This window comes from Amblyomma americanum, chromosome 1 (assembly GCF_052857255.1).
Source record: "Amblyomma americanum isolate KBUSLIRL-KWMA chromosome 1, ASM5285725v1, whole genome shotgun sequence".
In the NCBI taxonomy this organism is placed as follows: Eukaryota; Metazoa; Arthropoda; class Arachnida; order Ixodida; family Ixodidae; genus Amblyomma; species Amblyomma americanum.
In genome coordinates this window covers 2,202,642-2,225,913 of record NC_135497.1, presented here as the reverse complement: position 1 = coordinate 2,225,913, position 23,272 = coordinate 2,202,642, and the positions used below count along the sequence as shown (strand labels likewise).

The following is a 23,272-nucleotide window of genomic DNA, read 5'->3' as shown; positions in this document are numbered from 1 at the left end:
GGATACGGCTGAACCCTTTACATCGGGCGGTGGCTCAAGCCACTCGTCGGCAGCTTCGCGTACTAGCGCAGAACGGCGCCTAACAACGGCGTTCCCCGCGGTTGAGCGGGCATGAGCAAAAAAAGAGGAGGCTATGATTGGGCACATGTTCATGCAGTCTGTAAGGCGAGCGAAGCCTAAGTGGATCTGAGGTGAGTGTTATTGGTATGTCGTGCTGCATTTAAGGTCGTTGCTTTTGACGCAATCATTTTTCTTTTCTTAATGCGCAAACTTTCTTCGTTATGAGGCATGCGGTCGTAGAGGACGCGACTTTTCCGCGTGCATTCCGGCGGCTTGAGAGCATGCTCTTTCCTGTCCCCTTCAATGTGCTCGCGCTGCTAAAAATGTTTTGTATGCGTTCTCCCCGTGGTTGGACCGCTTTGCGCGATATCCGCAAAGTGGCCATTGAAGCTGTGCTGCACTAGTAATTTTGCGCATTCCTTCCTGGTCGGTAATCTGTACCGAGAGGGGTGCTACCTTTGGTCACGACATGCAAGCGCGTCGCTGCGAAAATGTCCATTTTGTTGGAACCTCGCCGCTCACCGCCGCAACGACTCAAAAACAGGTTTTTTCGCCGCGGCGGCAGGATTCGCTGGCATTTTCGCTTGCATGTGAACAGGCTTGGCCCCTTCGTATCGTGGCCTCGGCTCAAGGGCGGTCACACCGATTGTCTCACGATGCCAGTCGCTCCAGCTGCTGATTCTTGTGAGAGGTGTGGAAGTGGCCAACTTCGCGCTCCTCCGACCCCATACCTGCCGCGATTGTGGGAATCTTCTTATGGTTTCTCGACTGCGTTATCACGCGGCTTCTTTCTTTACCTTTGTTTGGACCTGAATATGGCAGCTTTCAAACATATGTGGTTGAAAGGAAACATTTTCGAGAGGAAAGCGCATTGCTGGCATAGCTTCACATGTTTGAAAAGCATGTGGGAGCAGCTGGTCAACAGTATTGAGTGTTTAATGACCTTGAACCACCACAGCAATGACGATGGAATGAAATCTAAGGTTCGACGAAATCTCGTCTGGTCGGGTGAATACATTGGCGAAAATAACGAAGCGCCGACCAAAAGGTGTTGTCAAGATGGAAGGACGTTTCGACTTCCACACGGAAGTCTTGTTCACTGTGGAAGTCGAAACGTCCTTCCATCTTGACAACACCTTTTGGTCGACGCTTCGTTATTTTCGGCAATGACGATACGTACGGAATTTTAATCTGCACAAAAAACCCAGCTTTCAGTGTATCATTATTTCCATGAAAAAAGTCGCGTGTTGCAAGCCAAAGCCTAGAGTCAGTGAAAACATTTTTGCATTATCAACCTTCCACCATTCTGTCCAGCTCCAACATACTTTGTGCTCACTTTCACTGTGGTTGGGTTGAAATCTTTGTTGGATGCGAGTGCACACCAAATAAGATGTCTGCTGCTAGACATGGTATCAAACACCTACCTGCACATGAAGACCGAGCCACATGGTGCATCAGTTTCAGCACTTGTAGATATACTGATTACACATGCGTTTGCTCCAAACGCAGTCTGGCCATGTAAACCTCATCAAACTGGCCGCTGCAGTGGCTCAGTGGTTATTGCATTCAGGTGCTGACCCGAAAGACGGGGGTTCGATCCCGGCCACGGCTGCTGAATTTCGATGGAGGCGAAATTCTTACGCTCGTGTGCTGTGTGATGTCGGTGCACGTTAAAGAACCCCAGGTGGTCGAAATTTCTGGACACCTTCACTACGGCGTCCCTCATAGCCGAGTCGTTTTGGGACGTTAAACCCCCATAAACTGAACTCATCAAAGCTGGAACAAAGTTGTACACTTGTGACGTGCCCTAACATCTGGGGGCTGGGCAGTCTCCTCGTAGCTCTCAGTGTGCAGTGGACCCATACTGCCACCGGTAGTTGAGTGCTTGCAGCGGCCAAATGGTGGAAACAAAAGTTGGTGGCAATTATTTTCTGTGGGGATCAGAAATACATGTTGGGTAGCATGAGGTGTGAATTGGGGGTGACATTTTGCTTTTCAGTGGGGGAAAAAAAAGTGGGTTAAGAAGTTGATCAGCAGTGCACTTGTACAATCATGGACAAAAGTTTGCGGGATGCGTATTCACGGAGCCAAAATCATTACGCCGCTGTTAGGCACAGCAGGTGAATGAAATGCATAGAAGAGTGACGAGACACGCGGTCTCCCTCTGCTAGAAGAATACCGTCTGACCGGCTAGCGAGGCAACACAGAAATAAATTGTCTGTGAATCCGCGTCCCGCCAACTTTTGTCCATGACTGTACATTCTTTGTTCTTGGCAGTCATCACCATTTATTGGGTGGCATGGAAGTGACATGTGCAAAATTAGACACCGTTGAGTACAGTGTGAAACACATTGCTTTGTGTTATGTAATGCACACACACATTTTTTTCACAGTGTCGTCTTGCCCGCAGGTTCTGCCAATTTTACTGATTGCAAAAGAGCTGTTGGGAATGTTTTCCAACTACAAGAATTACAAATAAATCTGAGATTTATGCTGGACATAACGTTTAGGTCTGTTTTGGTGTAATGAAGAGCTTGTATGCAAGTAATTTCACTTAGGGATTTGCAAAGAGTTTGCCACAAATATTTAAGGCGTTTCATTGCTTTTCTTTTTTTTTATACAACACATATTTCATTTCAAGTCTGATGTCACAAATAACTTCTAAGTATTTTAAGCTTGTGACCTGAGATGAGCGGTTATTCTGAACTTGAAGGGTCAACCTTGCACGTCACTGTTACCATTTTTCCTGGTGTAAATACACATCTGCCAAGTTGATAAAATCCAAAATTACAGGCGACTGTGCAATGTCTCCAACTTTAGTGCAGTCATGCTGCTAATTGTGTTATCCTTGCAGGCTGTGGTTTTCAGGGGATCACATTTTGAATATGTCTGCTGCGTATAGAGTGTGCATAATATTCATTAAATGACGCTATGGCAACAAATTGAACAGTGCAGAGAGCATGTCAAAAAGGCCTTACCGCGTGCAGTTCTGGTGGCTGAACATTTATGGAGCTCTGGGGATGGCGTGTCTGGCTGGGGATCATTATTGCGATGTTTTCATCAGTAAGAATGCGGACTGGAAGATCCACCCATGCACAGTGCGACTGGTCTGCAGTGGGCCTCTCCCGACACTGGTGTGGACACACAGTAGGGTGCTACTCACCACTTTTAATCCCTAATCCACATTGTTGCCCTAAAGCAGACGCTCTCAAATGTGATTGGGCATTCATCAGCAGGAAGGGGAGAGATATGGACCCTTTTCAAGGCCATTGGGGAACGCCTGCCAATCAGTCATCTTCCCCTTGTATTACATAACATGCCCCTGCTCATTTCCACCTCTTGATCTCGGCTCGGATATCAGCTCTTACACTACCGTGAGGAAAATGAGTTTTTTCTAAGTTTCAGTAGTTTTCTTTTTCTGTAAAAACTTTTGCATTTAAAATTTTATGCAATACACGAAAACAGAGTGAAGAAATGTGCTTTTTAGATATACAAGTTTGAATAATGAATTGTGCGTAGCAACACGAAAATTCAATTTGCCAAAACGATTTTTAGGAAAATTTTAAAACTTGTAGTAAAGACGTATTTGTTTTGTGGGAATCCCGGCTTCCTGCCGTTTCCCTTGCACGGCTGTTGCCGGCATCCTGCGTTGTTCTCCTCTTTCCCTTTCTCCCGCCTCTGACGACGGAGAAATGGCTGGGTGACTAATCACTGTCATTCAGCCACAGCTCCGCCCCGCCTTCCCAAGGGCCTTTGCCATTGGTGCCTTTTGGCAGAATTCGGGACCCGCTTGGGCGGCCGCGCACCACGCGACCGTGCGAGCGGAGCCCAGGGAGAGACTGCTCCGAGACAGCGTAAGGTGCGTACGCTACTGTTTGTCCGGGCCGGCCTTTGCCTGGACATAGTGCATACTTGAGGTCGCCAGCACGGGTCCTCGACCTGTAGCGGCTCGAGCCTGTCCAGTGGGGTCCAGCGATTTCATACAGGCGTACCTTGCGTTGACTGCCCACTCTCCACTCTCTCTCGCAAACGGCCCAACGGCCCACACGAGAGAGATCACAGCACTGCTGCGGGGACAATCTCCTGCAGCGGCGTGCTAGTGACGCGCATTACTCTAGTCGCTCCGTGCGCGCAGCGGAGTCTTGCTCCTTGCGTGCCCCGGGCTGGGGTGACTGTTGAGTCTGTGTATTGCTGGAGGACGGCGTGAATAAATGTCTCCTTCGTCAACTTGGAGGAGGCCTGTGTCTTTGCACCTAGTCGCTCTCCTCTCGGCAGAGGTGGAGTGCGCCGCAGCGGTGCCCCAGGGTGTGTGTGGTGATGGCTGATCGGGGCCCTTGGCTCGCGCGAAGCCCAAACCTGCAGTGGTTAGTGGCCTGTGCCCACTGAGAAACCCAGAGTATTTAAAAAGAAAGAAAAATGTCAAGATTTTTCTGAAGTGTGCAAAATGTTAGGTATTCTATTGGCCACTGTCAGTGAAAAAAGTCGAAAGTGCTATCTTGCTACAAAACAATAACTGGAAACGCTACAATTCGGCACCAGAGTGCGGCCGCCTGTGTTCCAGGCTGGTTTCCGTCGCGGAGCACCTTCAGACTCTCTGCTGCTCGGGTTGATAAAATCTATTGCAGGTAAAGTGAAGCCTTTAGTTTTGGAGTGCGTGTCATGCATGCGAAGGCTGCGAAGTGACTGATGCAACCACGTCTTCGAAGCGCATTCAAAATGTCACCTTGCAGGAAAAAATAAAATCGAAAACGAAACTGCCTAACTACAAGCCAGATGACTCAGTGGGCCCGTAAGGTTCCGAAATCTGTGCACGAAGTCATGGTTGGCCCGCTAACGACGCTCGCAGGGTTTGGTAGGGAAAGAGTAAAAAGTGCACTAAAGAGGGTTTTGAATTTTTTTTTTTATTACGGGAACTCCATCTACGTGCTGCGAGCATTCTTAGCAGCTTAGAATTATTATGCCGTGTGGCCCTGTTAGATACCATTAAACGTCCCGGCTCCCGCCTTTTTTTAACTCGCCACGGAGAGCAGGAAGAGTCGGCCAACACGGTTTGCATAGTGAAAAGCAAGTGCGAATTGCCTTTGCCGCTTTGCTGTTGGTGGAGTAACACACGGAGTGATGTTTGGAAACGTGCGGGTTGCTGGTCGGACTGTGTTCATCCAGAGCAAGTGGCCTGCTGGATTACCCCTGTGGCAGCAGCTTCAGGCTTCTTATTTCAATGATATGTTCGCTGAACCACAAATGTGCAGTGGTTTTATCACACCTGTTGTGTACAAAAAGAGGGATAATTTATTTTCTTCACGGATTATAGTATTCTCATTGGCCATCTCAGAGTGACCAGGTTGAGTCACGCGAAAACAAATTCTGTGCGCATATTTTTTGTTTCTATGGGCATATTTTGTGGCTTTGTTGTCAGCAACAAACTATTTATTCACATAAAGCCAAAGAACAGTTAATAAAAGCGAATACAAAGTTTTCCAGAACACTTTTGTTGCCTGATTCACTCTGCTCTCTTCCTGCCGTTTAATGTCATCTCCCTTTCCATAGCTCGCTGCCCTGACATTGACACTGTTGGATAAAAGTTATGCACTTCCAGGGTTTCATCGCTGGTGGTCAATTGAAGGCAAAAATTTGCAAAGGTAGGAGATTTAGTAAGAAAAATTACAGCATGATAAGATTGAACCAATTTTGATATTTCTGAATGTCTGAGGGCCACAGAACTGGCGCATACAGTAAATCAAGTGCAAACTTGAAAACTGCTCTATCATTTGTGATTGGAGGATTGATTGTGACTGCAGCATGTTTTCATTGTTTAGAAGGTCTTCTGTGCCAGCTTCCGCTTCATGTTGGAAAAGGCCGTTACTTCTAGCAATTCACATAGTGATGTTCACAGAAATGAATATTGTTTGTGAGCCCCCTCAGGCGAGTGCTGGCAAGGTACAGCTGTCACATACTTCCTTCCTCTTGAGGGATGTCGTACCTGCCAGGTATTCTCATAGCTCTAGACCTGCAGTCGTTGCGGCCTAGGTATTTCTTACCATTTCAATTGATCCCTTCCTATGTTGTTGTACATTAGTTTTCTTCATATTAATTCTTCACGCATACCATGGGGAGTAAGGTCCTTGTCACTAGAGTAGTGGCTTGGGTTTTTTTAGTCAGGTTTCGTGCCTAGAGGAAGCAGCGCGAAAAGACGAGGACGAACACAGAAGCTGACAGGACAGGCGTCAAACTACCAACAGTTTATTGAGAGCAACGAGCAGCTTTTTAAATGCCAGCCAGGACCCAAATGAGACCAGAAAAACAGTAAAAGCATCTTCATATCAAGGCACCATCCGTGAATAGCCTTATCGAACATTTGGCACATGCACAGCAAGAATTCAACACGCAGCAGACCCAGTGAGCCGAGACCAAAACCAGGAGAAAACAGTGAAAACAGACAAAATTAAAAGCGAGAGCCAGCGCAGTGTCAAAAGCAAAAGGTGAAGTCAAAAGTAAAAGTTAACAGGAACAGAAACATATCAAAGTCAGCGCCGCCGTGGTGGCTGAGTTGTTATGGTGCTTGGCTGCTGGCTCGAAAGACTGGTTCGACCCCGGCCGCGGCGGTCAAATTTCGATGGAGGCGAAATTCTAGAGGCCCGTGTACTGTGCGATGTCAGTGCACATTAAAGAACCCCAGGTGGCTGAAATTTGCGGAGTCTTATACCATATTGGCATGCGGTGATAAGCTTTCAAGTGTGCTGCCTTATCACGGTTGTGCATGACCGTGTGTGCACAAGTCAGGATGACACCACAATACTAAATGAGTCAAAAACAATATATTCTCTTTCGTGCACCAGGAGTCCTACCTCCCACGATTACCTTCGGTCCATATACGGTTGGGCTAGAAACGTGTCTGAAAACGCTTGGCGTGTGCTTTTCTGAGCACATGTCCTGGAGCATGTTCAATATCTGTTGACAAAACTCTAAGATTGTAGGTATAATGAACAAACTGTCACACCCTCCCATTGACTATGAGAAAGCTCTTGTATAATGCCCTTTTCAATTTACAATTACGTTACTGTGCATTACTGTGGGGAAATACCACCAAATCAGACATTATAAACTTGCCTTGATACAAAAAAGGGCTATCCGCCTTATTGAAAAAACCATTCTTGGAACACACAGGACCACTTTTCCTCACACATAACATTCTAAAAGTGGAAGACATGTACACTTATAACCTGTTAAGAACTTACAAGAATATAATGCAAGGAAAATCTGAGTCATTTCTGGTTTTAGCAAACTTAAAAAAAAACCAAACATACCTATTTATTTCGCTATCAATCACCATGGCTCACTCCATTTTCCCGTACAATGTATGAAAATGACTATAACATACCATATCACATGTGCCCAATGATCTTGACGAAGAACAAATGTACGTTCTGAAAATGCCATACAAGAGTGTTTTTTAAATTTTTGTTTAACTCTACCTTGTACTTTGTTTCAATTATGCTTCAAGTGAGTAAGAACAGAAAGTTGGGCTAGTTGGTGTGGATTCATACTTGGCAGCGCAAAAAAACGAGGACAAAAGTTTGCTTTTGTCCTCGTTTTTTTTGCGCTGCCAAGTATGAATGCTTCAAGTGGCTGTTTTATTGGTTGCTTGTATTGTTAATTACGATTGATGGCTGACTGTTTCTTTTAGGAGACTGCTTATGGATTTATATGAAACTCTTGTGTGCTGTGCAAGTGCTTGCTGCATGGTTGGCGGGAGCTTTATAAAGCTGCAATGCAAAGCACCTTTTTCTCCTGTCACCTTTTTTGCGCAAGCAAAATAACTTCAAATTGTGGGCAGTTAGACGCCTGTCCAGTCAGCTTCTATGTTTTCTCCCACTGCTTCCTCTAGTCATGCCCTTGTCAGACTGTTGTGTATGTGAAGTTTTTCTATATTTAGGACCTCATCCGTGCACCACACTTGTTCCCCTGAGTTGCTTGGCAGTTACGGAGGTGTTCTCCATTGTCTTATTCAGGCCTTTTACTACCTCCTGTAAAGACACAGTAAACAGCTGTAGAGAGATAGTGCCTTTCCCAATTGGGAGCAGCTGCTTTAGACGGTTCGCACATCGAGACCTTGGTTATGCAATGCCTGCTCATGTTTGACTGAATCAGTTGCATCTCATAATCCATGAAAACTATGTATAGGGGTATTCACCTGATAGTGTAAACCAGCTTTGGTTCGCACATCGAGACCTTGGTTATGCAATGCCTGCTCATGTTTGACTGAATCAGTTGCATCTCATAATCCATGAAAACTATGTATAGGGGTATTCACCTGATAGTGTAAACCAGCTTTGGTTGATTGACATTTCAGGTTGCTGTGATTCAGTTAATTACCTTAGTAAGCAGAGGACAGCTGATTGGTTTAATTTTTCAAGCGTTTTAAGGGACACAACACTGAACTTTAAGGACCCAATTTTTTTCGGCACAATGAAAGGCTTGCTGTCTAAAGTGCTGATTCCGCCCTCGTTTTTATTTGAAACACTACGAAATTTTTACAGATAATTTATTAAAACTGTGCATGCACCAGTTTTTATGTATCCCGATGCTGGAAACCACAATCAATCGGCACAATGGCGATTGCATGTCACCAAAAGTGCTGTAACATAAAAAGAGTTTCTAAATATTACCTAGAGGGAAAGCTGGCGCCACTGTCTGTGTGAGTTTCTGAAAGGGCACTTAATCCACCATGGGAATGCTGGGAAGACAGCAAGGCATACTTGGCTTGGCCCTAAAACATGACTACTACTGCAGGAATATAAATTTTCGCAAATTATAGGAAGCGTTGTTTTACAATAAATATGTCCTGTAATAAAATATGCTTACTGAGCGTTGCAATAAATGAGCAGAAAAGCACGGGGGCGCAAACGATCACTGAATTTGCCCATGGCAAGAGAGGGCTTTCTCTTCATGCCACCAAATATAGCGCACCATGGAAAATATTTTTTTTGCATTTAACAGACACTTTTTAGAGCAAATTTTCTTGCCAAAAAAATTGTTACCACTTAAAATACTACTTTTAGAAGCTTCAATTTTCACATTGCGAAAAAGCTAACATTTCATTGCTGTAGTCTGCTAAGGTGGTGTCCAAAGTATGGCGGACATTGTGTCACGGCGAAGCTCGGTCACGTGAATTTGGACTTCTGGGTCTGAGTCGTTCCTGCGGTTTCGTTTGTATAGGCATTGCTTGCAGACGTGCGGTTTCGACCATTCTTTCCTTAATACTAACGCTCAGATCACTGAGAAAAGGGTGCTGTGCACTGCCTCAAACTGCAGCAACTTCAAAGCAACGCAATGCAACATGTTCCAAGTGCCGTCAAGTGGTGAACGGCGAAAACAGTATGCCGTTGCGATCCGGTAGCAGACTGCCTGCTACGAGCTCCACGGACAGCTGTTGGCTTTGCTTCGAGCATTTTGTTGGCGGTAAACGTTTGAGAGCGTTGTGAAAGTTTGGAGATTTGGTTAGGTAGGCTGTTTTCTCTCCTTGAGGAGCACCAATTTCTCGCTCGGACAACTTCGGACACAGCCGTTCTCGCATGACGGCGGCAGAACCGCGCGGTCGTAGGTGTGCAGATATGTGCTGTTTGGCCTCTGTTGGCAAGCTTGTCAAGATGTTAACGGAGAACAATTTATTCCATAGGAATTTGTGCTGCATGCGAGTTGCTCGAATTCAGAGCTAACACTTTAGGCCTATGCAATCGCAACTGTCAGCTGCCGAAACGGCGACACCGGCCACGGCGGGGTCCCGTTGCCCGACATTTTGCCGTTCTCAGTACATGTTTACGAGCACTCTTAGGATTTATAAATTGTTTTATAAGAACATATTTCCCAACTTCATGCCCAAAGTGAAACATGTTTTCACCAGCAGACCAGTCGATCGACATGAGCACTCAGCAGATGTGGAGAAATGTGCTAGCGAGCTGTTACGTTAGTTACCTGTTTGTGTGGACCCGCATGTTGCATTTACGTTTCTCTGTTTCCTGTGAAGCCAACCTAAACAATTAAAACCTAGTGGTGGCCTGTGCCTGGTGTGCTTTGCTGGTGAAGGCGTTGCAAAAACACTGCCTTAATTTTAATGGGTGAATATTATATTTTGTAGTATACTGGTAATGGGATTTGAGAGCTTATGATAGGCAGTGGCTACTTCCAAAACTCAGTTTATTGTGGCATCAATGTAAAGCAGGTTAGGCCTAGCAACACCTGGCGAGCAGTGCGCTGCCAGCATCTGGTCGATTCAAGAAGCACGTCACTAATGTGGGCAAACTGTATTCTTGCTCCCAGGTTACGGATAAACTTTTTCATTATCCCTTTCGAGTTGGATGGATATGTCCTGGTTCGACTGGTAAAGATACGATTCCTACTTTTCCATACTTTGTTATGCCTGATGTTGTGAGGCATTGCCTGTACAAAGTGGGAAGTTTTTCTAGAATAATGCCTCCAATGCCCTTCAACTGGTCTGTATGTAGTTCCTTCACCTCACCTTACCTATAATTTAAAATTGACCTTGTGTGGCCACCTTTTGGAGCAAATAGTGCCTAATCAGTGTGGCCTGCACACTCTGGACTGAGGGATACCCTCATAAGGGACGTGTTTTGTAATCTGTTCTCTGCAGTTGGTGAACAATGGCTGCACAGATATTCAACACACTCGGCAAGCTTGGCATCGGTCTGGCAGTTGTGGGTGGCGTGGCCAACAGTGCGCTGTACAATGGTAAGAGGACCCTTTTTCCGAAGCAGGCCTGCACTGTTTCAGTGCCCCTCACTTGACAGTGGGTGGATGTGATAGTAGCATACAACTTGAGAAAACGGCAGTTAGCACTGGGCCACGGTTCCGCGGGGTCCTGTATTACCCCACAAGCCAATTGCAACAGGAAACGAAATCAGCTTTCATTGCACTAGCATTGGCGATGAGTGATTTCAGCGATCTGCTTCTAATCCTTTTTCCTCACACAGAGAAAAAATCCCGGAAAAAAAATACCATGGGTCGGTATCGAACTCTGGAATTGGTCGTGGGAAGAGAGAGTACAGAACGTCATAGCCACGACGAGTGCTGTGTTACTTGATGGATAGAGGCGAATATAGTCTATGTGACAAGACAGCAGCAGTGGCGATGGAACTTTCCATGATGTCATCCTAGGTGGCGTGATCGAACAGAAGGGGGATGACGTATACAAACTTCGCCTCTCTGTTGACGTCATGGAAAGCTACTCCGTGCTCGCCTTTAAAACCTCCGCGCGTCACCCACTCGCATTGGCCTCGTGCCAAACATGGACCAGGCAAAATGAGCAGTGCCTTGGCATGTCTTTAAATACGCCACTGATACAAATAAAAACAAAAGAAGAATGATCCAGTATGAACAAGACGGGTGGCAGGGGTTCAGCAGAAGCTAAGAGTGAATAAAAGAAGGTGTTTGCACTGGTTTGAAATATAGCCAAGCAGTCATTAGTGTGTCAAATGCTTTTTAGCGCATTCAAATCTTGACTAGTGGTAGGACTTTTCGGTTTAAAAACCAATAAAAGTACGCCGAATTTAGTTTTTGAAATTCGGTTTTAACTGAAAAAGGTCTGTATTCTTGGCATGCAAGGCTTAGCTATACTCCGTTTCAAACATCATGTGCAGCGCTGTCAAAGCTAGCACTTTTTTGCGCTGCCTGCATCCGTGGCCAAACAGTAGTGCGTTGTTTGTGGTGAGTGAAACATAGTAAATGCTTTCCCTGTAGGCTTACCGCATGACACATTTGTCATGATGTTGATTAAATGCATTGTTATTGCTGACAATACGCTGTCGGTTTCTCGTGCCATAGACCACTAGGCGGGCACAGAACAAGCGCGGAGTAACACGCCTCCCTTTATTTTCCTGTCCAGACTAGTGCCTTTTGCAGCGTTGCACCTGATGTATGAAATGTATTATAGTTGCGTGTTGAGTATGAGTTAAACTCTAAAATTATCTAAGTAGAGAAGCCATGACGGGATGGTGGTGTTGAATAAGCGGCGTAGTTGTGCAATTTGAGGCATTTTACACTCCTCTAGCACCACCTCTTCACTAGCAAAGCACTGTTCGGTCACTATCATCGCCTGCTTAGAGTAAGTTTATCAAATGCAAGTAGTACGCTGACAAGAAACTGTGCTTGGTAGTTCTGAAAAGTATCATGTCCAGGCTGCCGTGATGACCATGGCTGCCATCAACATGCAGACTACGTGGTACGCCACCCTCTCACTCAGCCAAACTCAAAAACCTAAAGAAAACGTTTGGGTTTGTGGGTTTAATGTCCCGAAGCGACTCGGGCTACGAGGGACACCGTAGTGAAGGGCTCCGGGCCACCTGGGGTTCTTTAATGTGCACTGACATCGCACAGTACACAGGCCTCTAGAATTTCGCCTCCATCGAAATGTGACCACTCTGGTCAGGATTGAACCTGCGTCTTTCGGGTCATGAGCCAAGTGCCATAACCACTGAGCCACCGTAACGCGTCAACCTGGTTCTTAAATTCCACTGGCGTTCTTGACTGCCGGCTGTCTCATTAAACGCATTACATTTTTTTAATGGCGAAAGCAATTCTATCTACAAGCACGCCTTCAAGTACAAAATTACTGCTAAATTATGTTAATTACTGGCAAAAAAAAACTGCTCATGCCGACAAATATGCAGAGATTGACTCTTGGCTTTGAATGCGGGCAAAGCTTCACTCTGTATAGGAGCTGTGAAATGGGGAGGTGGAACCTCGTGAAGACTGTTTGCACTCTTTCCGCTCGCATGAAGGCTCGTGAATGAAAGAGTGGGTGGAAGGAGAATTGGCTGATTTGCGAGGTCTGGCATTTATTTGTGCTCTCATTTGGGGCTCAACTTCTGTGGAAGGGGGTGCCAGCTGGCACTTATAAGCCTTTTATGCGTTTGCTGCTCATGCCACCATCTTGGGCGTAAAGTGAAACGCTTTCTGTCGCTCAAATTTTATGAATGCATAATAGGATTTACTGGGAAAGCAGCCTAAGGAGAGCTAGCCAAAATGGCGGTCCGAGCTCCAACAATCAACGCAACGATATCGCGCCGCTGCCCATCTTTCTCTTACATATGAATTAATTTACTGTTCCAAAAACAAGAAGTGCCTTGTTATGGGCAATTCAGTAACTTGACCCTTTTCTTTTTTGAGCCAGAAACATCAAGCTGTTCGAACATCCTATGCTTTCAGGAATCTTATCCTCATGACAAGTGTAACGAAAAAAGAGAAATCTGTGACATTTTACTGCTGAAAACTTGAGGTGCAGCCTACTGTTTACCACCAGCGTGAGAGCAATGGTGATGAGGGATACAACAGACCCTGCCATGTTGCCTAGTCCTTTCGGGCTTTATGGTATGGTGCTATTTGGCTGATTTTGGATTAGCAGCAGCCGAAAGACCCTGGTGACCTTTAGGTGCTGCTTTTGTACTTGGCCAGCTTGTTGTTTCTCCTAAGTGTCTCCTTCCCCTGCTGTGCCTGAGAGAATGTTCGCTTATTTCAGTATTTCAGTGCAGTGTGCATGCTGTTGGCGCTTTATTGCTCCATTGTTCACTGCTGATGGCACAAGATGCTCCTACTGTTAGTACTTAAAAAATGTAGTCTTCATTTTTGAAGGAACAAGAAATGAACGGGTGAATGCTAACATCTGACGCAGTTGTGTGGAAGTTCAAAGTACTTTGATGCTTGAATTGGAAGGTGTCAGTGAACTGAGGGGCACATTTAAGTACAAAATACTTGAGCTGCGTGAACAGATTGTGCCGTTACGGTCGTTGACATCAGGGCATTGTAAAAGCTAGCGATAGTTCACGAAGGAAGTGTGCAGAATTATTTGGGAGAAGGCATGCTTTAATACGTTATAAATGGGGGGCCTGTCATCGTTAAGAAAGTTAAATGAAATAGAGCTATGAAATAGCAAAAAAAAGCATATTTTAACTTAAATTTGCAATTGAAATGATGGTCCTGCTGACCCAAAAAGACGCAGGCTCTATGCTGGCTGCGGCTGTCGAATTTCGGTGGAGGCAAAATTCTTAAGGCCCGTGTGCTGTGCTATGTCAGCGCATGTAAAGAACCCCAGGTGGTCGAAATTTCTGGCGCCCTTCACTACGACGTCCCCCATAGCCTGAGTCACTTCGGGACATTAAACCCCAAATATTAATGTATATACTCGTTTAAGGGCTGCACTTTTATTCTGTGTTTCAACAGGGTGCAGCCTTTACACAGGACCGGTATGCTGTGCTGTGCTTTAACTATGTGAAAGTTTTTTTTCTGCAATTTATAAATGTTCTCTTTTATTAGCTAGGCCCTGTGATGTATGTTTCATTGCTTCCCTCTTGGTTTGAGTGCACATGTCAAAATTTCAGCTGAATTCTCCCCACTGTAATGCCACGTTGGCATTGTAGTAAATTGTGAGATAAATGAAAGCCCTTGCACCTCTCAGGTGAGGCTGCAGCAGCTTAGAAAGCATGGTGGCCATGTGAGGAGGCTGCCTTCCAAAATAGCCCTGTTTGCCTGCACGGCATAGTGCCTGTTTGAGCAGTCTTCTGCATGCAGTGGACGGGGGCCACCGGGCGGTGATCTTTGACCGTTTCACGGGTGTCAAGAACTACGTGGTGGGTGAAGGCACGCACTTCCTCATACCCTGGGTTCAGCGGCCCATCATCTACGATGTGCGCTCGCGGCCACGCAATGTGCCGGTCGTCACGGGCAGCAAAGGTGGGGTTGTTTCCTGCTCACACGATTCTAGTCATTGTGGTGGAAGAAGGGCACAAGGACATGGTACAGTCGCCGACAGATATTTGGACTCGGTGGGACCTGGAAAATGGTCCGAGTGATCAAATGGTCCGAAAAATCCAGGCTTTCTGCACAAAATACTGGCGTGAACTTGATCGCACCATATGTTCTAATTGCAAGTAATTATATTAGACTGTATCTAGGTCAGAGTCATGCTTCAGTCATGTCCGCATCACTTCACGTCACGCTACCAGACAGTGTGACGCAGCCGCAGGTCAAGTCTCTAACGAATGCACTCACTGCGCGAAGCAAGAACAGTCTATTTGCATGGGCAGGGATAGCTGCGAAAATCCGGACAGGAAACGCACAAGAAGCGAGCTCCTCCAAAGGCACCCGTTCCCTTACTCCCATTTGTCTCGCACCATAGCGGATGCTGTAGCTGTTCAGTTTCTAGTGCGGTCATGCACTCTTTTTTGTAGGTCGCTTTGATGGGAAAGAATAGAGTGCCATCAGTGCCGTCATCTCCAGCGGCAATGAGCATACCTAAGCCTATCCAAGCCAGTTCATCTAATTCACTCCGTCAGCACCTCTCGTGTTCTTTTGACTGCCAGTTCTATCGCCCTTTTGGCACCTTAATTCAGTGGAATGAATATCCGCGTTTTGTTGTAGGCCACCACCGAGACGGTTCTCTCCTCCGTGAAGTGAGCCGACGGGGAAGAGTAAGGAAGGAGGACAGGAGAGGGCCAGCCGTATTTGGCTGGCATTTGAAGAAAAAGGGGGGCAAATAAATCCAAGATACGGTGCCTTTCAAAGGTGAATCGGTTGGTTGTGATGCCTGCTCAAGTCTTTGTCAGGCCGAAAAAATTAACTTTCAGTTCAAAAACAACTTCCACTGTAGTGGTGATGTTTATTTTAGTCTGAAAAAGTACAACTTCTGGACTTTACACAATATTGCGCAAGCCCGAAAAATCGGTCGCCCTTTGCATTCTATAAGGGGGGAACACGTACAGGCGAGGTAAGCCGAGTTTGCTGTCCAGTGTATCGCGGAAGAAAACTTAGTGAAACAGATCAGTGATTTTGTGGAGGGATTCGATGGGTGGAAGGTTTGGGCTGGGATTTTGTGTAGTTACTTTCGCTGTTCTGTGGTAAAGTTGAGCCATATGGCGGAGGCCCTAAATTGATGTCACATGTCCGGATTTAGAGTGTACTGTAAAGCCTTGCAAGATAACAAGTTTCATGAATGACGGTGCTTTAGAAAACATGAAGGGTTCACCAGTGCAAGACCCTGTAGCGAATGCACACGTGCATTTTCAGCATCCTAAGGGGTGCGTGGGTCTTGTCACATGGGCACATCCAACCCTAATTGAACTCTATATGCATCAAGGTTTTCGAGTACGATTGAAGTATCTGGTGCTACACTGGAATTTTCAGTGCTCATTGAGATTGAGAAGTAGTTCTCGTATGCGTTGGTCGCATAAAAGGCAGGGTACCTATTTGACATATTATTGTGGGACTGTAAAAAGAATGAAAAATAAAGTGTCCCTGACAGGCAGATCTCACCATTGCCTGTGCATCGCATGCATAGCGTTGCCTCCTACAGATGAAAAGGAGTGGTTTGACTTAAAATTTTGGCACCAAATTTTCAACTGGTGCACTGAGATGGCCAGATATCGGAAAGGCGTATGGTGCACCCGCTCGAGAGAACCAGAGCAGGAGGAAAGCAGAATTGTGGTTGCTGCGGAAGAGAAAAAAAACCTGTCAAAAAACTAGACCGGTGCCATTTTCAAGTAGGATAATGTGAGCTTGTTTCATGCAGTCACTCTTCAGTGTATTGTGTATAGTGCAATGCGTGCTCTATTTATTCTCTTGCTGAAAGTGTTTACTGTTTTTATTGACACACCTAGCATGTTCACATATCTTGTTTTCATTTTCATGGTCCTTTCTTAAACTGCGTTTCTTTTCAATCCCTTTTTCACTGCACTTTCAGGTAGAAATTAGGTTTAGTCTGATTTTTGCAATGTGCTCGGGGTGCAGATGCATACCTGCCAGCCCTTCCGATTTTTCTGTAAAATGTACGAGTTTTGATTCGTCTTACGATTTTACGATTCTTGCCTCAAATCTTACGGAAAATAAATTTTATTTGTGATAAACATTAGAAATTCTGTAAAATAAACACACACTGTTACCGTGTCTCGCTATGACGTGCTCGATTAACCGATCGCCCAAATATTCGTCCCCAGGCGTTGTTTGTTTATTTACCGAAAGCGTCGTAATTGCCGCTCCGGCAAGGCTCTGAAACACACGCTGCCCTTGATTCAGTCCGCGTGGTAGTGGCGTTCTTCCAGCATCGAAGTTTCATGCTCGTCATGTGCTGTTCGCTGTTTGTGCATTTCCTTATGCGTGATTTTGATGAATGAAGCTGATTTTACCGACTTCGTTAGATTTTACCGCCTTGCCTGTTGCTTTGCCAACACACCTCAAGTATCATCCCTTACCCTGCACAAGGGACCACCCTTGTGCAGGGTAAGGGATGATACTTGAGGTGTGTCATGTGGACTTGCCACCATCAGTGTGTGCATTTCAGACTTGCAGAATGTCAACATCACATTGCGGATCTTGTTTCGGCCTGTGCAAGAGCAGCTGCCCCGCATGTACACCACACTGGGTGTTGACTATGATGAGCGTGTGCTGCCATCCATCACCAATGAAGTGCTCAAGGCAGTTGTGGTAAGTGACACGTTTCCCCAGCTGAGGGAAAGGGGGTGAGCTGCTCACATTTTGTTTCAACTGATGCAGGCCCAGTTTGACGCCAGTGAAATGATTACTCAGCGAGAGGTGGTTTCACAGAAGGTGTGCGATGAGCTGACTGAGCGGGCCTCGCAGTTTGGCGTCATCCTGGATGACATCTCCATTGTGAGTGCAACTTTTTGTGCGTCACAGCATTAGAGCGGACATTCCGAGGAAGAGCCATGTGCATTGTCTAGTTCAGGGTTGGTCGATAGGATTGTGACGTCACACATTGAGCTGTGGAATGGAAATGGTTAAAACTCGAGTTGAATTATGACTATCTAAGTCATAACGTTCAGGTGGTAAAATACCATATATACTTGCGTAATGAACCCGTCCCCAACTTTTGTCATTCAGAATTTCTTTTCTTTTTTTTTAGCCTTTAGCTTTTTGTAGCCGGTTCCTCAGTTTTCGCGCTGTCGGCAGCTGCGCGCCAAGATGCAGCCCACCGATAACATTACCACTCGTTATCTTTTGAGGAGTGCGGGGGGGGGGGGGGGGGGGGGGGAGGAATGTCATCAGCAAATCGCAAATTACTCAGGTATTCTCCATTAACTCTTATCCCCAAATGTTCCCATTTCAGGCCTCGGAATAGCTCCTGTAAACAGGCGGTGAATAGCATTGGCGAGATCGTGTCTCCTTGCCTGACGCCTTTCCTTATTGGAATTTTATTGCTGACTTTATAGAGGACTATAGTAGCTGTACAGTTCCTATATATATCGTCCAGTATTTTGACATAAGGCTCATCTATAAGGATAGGTGTAACGTTAAGAGACCTGAAGCAGGCAGAGTGGGTGAGGGAACAAACGTGTGTTAATGGCAACCTAGTCGAAATCAAGAACAAGAAATGGGCTTGGGCAGGGCATGTACTGCGAAGGCAAGATAACCGCTGGTCCTTAAGGGTAACTGAGTGGATTCCAAGAGAAGGCAAGCGCAGCAGGGGCCGGCAGAAGGTTAGGTGGGCGGATGAGATTAGGAAGTTTGCAGGCATAGGGTGGGCGCAGCTGTCAAAGGACAGGGTTAATTGGAGAGACATGGGAGAGGCCTTTGCCCTGCAGTGGGTGCAGTCAGGCCGATGATGATGATGATAATCGTGTAAATACGGTATATACGGTAGCTTATAAATTTTGCTGCTCACTTCGTTTCTCTTAGTCTTAAACATAATACAGCAGTCTGTCCACTATCTGCATATACCACCGCGCATCTGAATGCCTTCTTTGTCCAGACACTGAAGGTCTGGAACCTCCTTTCTGCTGGCGCAGTTCATCACTCATCCAGCAAAATTTGAGGCATTCATTTAGAGACTCATGGAAGAATTTTAATAGACCGCCCTTCATGTGATACCCCTCTAGGGGCATTTGAGGTATGAATAAACAAATACTAAATAAATTAAATAAATGTTATGACATACAGGGGTGTAAAATAAATCAGTTAAGCCAAATTTATGTATTTATTTATTTAGTTTACCCTCAAGGCCTGGGACATTACAGAGGGGAGTGGTTGAATGAGATACAATACAGAAAAGATAACACGAAGCAGACAAATTAATGATGACATATACAATGGTGGCTAATGCGGTTCTAAAATGAGTAATGTCTATAATGCTGGCAATTGGTCCGGGAAGGTGGTTCCAGTCCTTGGATGTTCGAGGAATGAAGGAGTTTCTGCATGTTTTCGTCCTGAGTGGAGCAATTCCAACCTTGTGTGCATGGTCCAGACGAGATGAGATGTACGAAGGCGAAGGGATGAGTGCGCTACGAATCTTGAAACAAATATGAAAAATTTTATGGAATAAGCAAATTTGAGAAAATTTCCGACGAGAAGCTAATGAAGAAAGGTTTAACATGCGTTTCATTGATGATATACTAGCAGTACGATGGTAGTTGTGCAGAATGAAATGAACGGAGTTATTCTGGACAAGCTCCAGGGCATAGGTTAGGTTAGCACCCAAATGGTTAGGTCCAAAAAAAAGGTTAGGTCTCAAATGGATGCAGCGTATTCTAGTTTGCTATGGATTACTGTCTTGTACAGGAGAACTTTAAGTGAGCTGGGGCCAGAAGAAAAATGACGGCGAAGATAACCAAGCATGCGATTAGCATTGTTAATTATGGTGTTAATGTGAAGGGACCAAGTAAGATCAGAAGAGATTTCGATTCCGAGATAACGATAGGAAGTGATGGATTCGAGTGCACTGTTATTTAGGTAATAGACGCTAGGACTGCAGAAATTTCTAGAGACACATAGTGCTTTACATTTAGATGTATTAAGGTCCATTTTCCACAAGCCACACCAATTAGTGATAGCATCCATATCATGTTGCAAGGCATTAGTATCGTTCGAACTGTTAATTTCCTGAAAGACAACTCAATCATCAGCAAATAAATGAATGTTAGAGGATACACAGTCAGGTAGGTCATTAATGTATATCAGGTCATTAATGTAATTAGCTGGGAATGGAACCCACGACCCTTGGGTTGTGAGTCACACTACCATCGAGGCATGTTCGTTCGACATGGTTAAAGGGAGGCCTTGTGTGCCTTTGGTGTATCACGTGGTCTAGTGTGCCTTCTGATGTATGCCAATAAGTGTAAATAAAAGGACGCACTAATTAAGAAAGAGGCCAGTAAGCATTAACGCTGCCTTGTCATACCCGTAAGGCGGAGCTTCAGTCTTTATTTAGTTTATTTGGTGACACTATCTTTGCATATGAGTGTGTGTGTTGTTGGGCTGGCTTGTGCTCATCTCTAATATTTCAGATTGACTAGCTACGTTGAACAAGTCCTGCTGCCATCTGTTTTATATATAGTCTACTTAGAACATTGGGCTCAACAGAGGCCTAGATATTGGTCGGGAATATGTACGCATTTCTATGTGGTATGTGGCAACTCCTCAATAAAGTCCAAAATCTCGTACAAATATCAATCATCGGAATCTGAAAAATTGGTCTTTTGCTACTGTAACATTGAAGGCTAAGTTTCAAAGAATACATTTGACCATCTGTGACATTCCGCCGCACAGCGTTGAATTCTTGGTTTCGATCGTGGCTACATTTTCATGGAGCCTGATTTCAAAAGTGTCCTTGTGTTGAGACTTGGCTGCCGCGGTGGCTCAGTGGTTATGGTGCTTGGCTGCTGACCTGAAAGACACCGGTTCGATCCCGGCCACGGTGGTTGAATTTCGATGGAGTCGAAATTCTAGAGGCCTGTGTACTGTGCAATGTCAGTGCACATTAAAGAACCCCAGATGGTCAAAATTTCCGGAGCCCTTCACTACGGCGTCCCTCATAGCCTGAGTCGCTTTGGGACGTTAAACCCTCATAAACCATGTGTTGTGACTTGGTGCCTGTACTCCACTTTTCCTCATGCTTCTGATTGTGATAGGTGCTGTCAGCGGCGGTGACAAGTTCCTTTTGTGAGCTAAGGCTAGTGACAACACATAATGGAGAAGTTCCGATGTTGCCGTCGTCGCCCCTTGCCGACGTCCTGAGCACTAGGCATTGGTTTTACTTTGCTTGCACACCTAGTGCTGAAACAGAAAGAGCTGCCACTCTGTGTTTGCGTCGCTGCAAGGAATTTAATTTTTTCTCTGCAGACGCATCTAACTTTTGGCAAGGAGTTCACCCAGGCAGTCGAGATGAAGCAAGTGGCGCAGCAAGAGGCCGAGCGTGCCCGCTTTTTGGTTGAGAAGGCGGAGCAGCATAAGAAGGCGGCGGTCATCACCGCCGAGGGCGACTCACAGGCAGCCGCGTTGCTGGCCAAGGCGTTTGGTGAGGCTGGTGACGCCTTGGTCGAGCTGCGTCGCCTCGAGGCCGCCGAGGATATCTCCTTCCAGCTGTCGCGTGCACGCAACGTTGTCTACCTGCCCCCTGGACAGAGCACGCTGCTCAGCCTGCCTCAGTGAAGCTGCTGGTGCTCTGTCGGCCTGCCACCACTAGTAGTACTACTCTACCCCCTTTGCCTGTATATAAATATACTAGTTTGCTATTTCTTGTCTATTAGAAGGAGCTCTCATTTCTGTATAACGTCACTGCCCCAGCAATCCCATGAGAAGTTACTTGTTCAGCAACATTACTTGTTCAGCAACATATGCTTCAAGCTGCTGAAACAGGCAAGCGAATGTTGTTGGGCATTGCTGAAGCTGCAAGTTAATGCACAGTGTCCATATCACTGCCTCGCTACGGTGCATACAGTGAAGTTAGCCAGTGTAGCACAAGAAGGAAGCCAAAGCTGCCATATTTATACCCCTTTTGGTTGTACAGTACAGTCTGGATGACCCCTGGTTGAGCTGCTGCAGTGGCTCAGCTGTTATAGTGCTCGGCTGCTGGCCTGAAAGATGCGGGTTCGATGCCGGTCGCGGTGGTCTCATTTCAATGAGGTGAAATTCTAGAGGCCTGTGTACTGTATGATGTCGCTGCACGTTATAGAACCCCAGGTGGTCGAGTCAAAATTATCTTACGCCTGAGTTGCTTTGGGATGGTGGACTCCATTAACCAAACCGATCCCGGTTGATAACGAATTTCAGGTTAAGAACCTGTGAAATTCCCTGCCAGAGTGCATTGTGTATTATGGGCAGAATTTTGGATGTTCCGAACACTCCCATGCCGCTGCTGCGGATGATGCAAACGCACGAGCAGCGACCGCACCTTCAAGCACTATAGCACTGCCCGCGTGTTTCCCATGTCGCGATAGCGTTTTGTGTGGTACTTACTGCGAACAGAGGTGTTGCGCACAGCCATAAATAATTCCCGTCAGCTGTAAACAGGTCTGTGTAAATGCATTTCCAGGCTTCTGCTTATGGATTTTGTTAGTTTTGGATGATACGAATATTTTTCGCAACTCCAAGAGATTCGTATCATCAAGATTCTGGTGTTTGGGGACATTGATGTGGCATTTTCCCTGAATTGGGATTGGTTTGAAGGAATGTTGATCGGCTTAAAAGGCGAAGTGAACATAATTTTACAAACATAATTTTGCGCTGCCTAAAATGCCTCTTAACATGTTTGGTATGTCGGCGAAGTCGTCAACTCGGTGGAGAGGGTTGGCATGACATGGAGAGACGTGCCAAAGGTATAACACAGCCTGCACTTGTGTGAACCCCACAGCGTTGTTCTGAGGCCAAAATGGCGGCAGCTGAACGTGGACACTGGCAGTGTCCTCATAGCCTGTACAGGAGCTGGGACATGGGGCCTGGGTGCCAAATCCATGGCGGCGTTGTCCACATCCATCACATCTGGGTTCACCATGCTGTAGAGCACGGGTTCTCAAACTTATTCTCCTCAGGGAACCCCAACTGCCTTCTGCATGTTCCATGGACACTCCCCCCCCCTCTCACTTGTCACAAACATCACAGCCTGTCAGTGTTTGCTTGTGAATGGACCCTTTTGCTGTTTTGTTCACTTTTGTAAGTATTTTTGTTTTCTTGCTTTCAGCAATCGTTTTTATTCAGTGCCCATCTTTTACTCGTGTTCAGACCTTTACCCCCCCCCCCCCCCCCCCCACACAAGACAAACGTCCCCCTGCATTCGCACACTCGGCAAGCTTTGCAGCGCACAGAATCACGTGGCTCCTCGTCTGGCTTTCATTGGCTATCTGCCGCTCCCTGCTTTAGCATCGGTGTGTCATCGGCGTTTTTTTCTTTTTTCTAATATCGGCAGATTCTGGCTTTC

General features: G+C 46.0%; 1 protein-coding gene across 1 annotated transcript; it reads left to right on the top strand.

Annotated features, from left to right (window-relative positions):
* Positions 1-56: 56 nt before the first annotated feature.
* Positions 57-21,601, top strand: Phb1 (prohibitin 1). The gene is made up of 6 exons (XM_077641814.1): positions 57-191; positions 10,709-10,806; positions 14,641-14,802; positions 17,405-17,547; positions 17,617-17,733; positions 21,199-21,601. Exons 2-6 carry the CDS (start codon positions 10,719-10,721, stop codon positions 21,505-21,507), a joined length of 819 nt encoding a protein of 272 aa, XP_077497940.1. The 5' UTR covers positions 57-191; positions 10,709-10,718; the 3' UTR covers positions 21,508-21,601.
* The last annotated feature ends 1,671 nt before the right edge of the window (positions 21,602-23,272 follow it).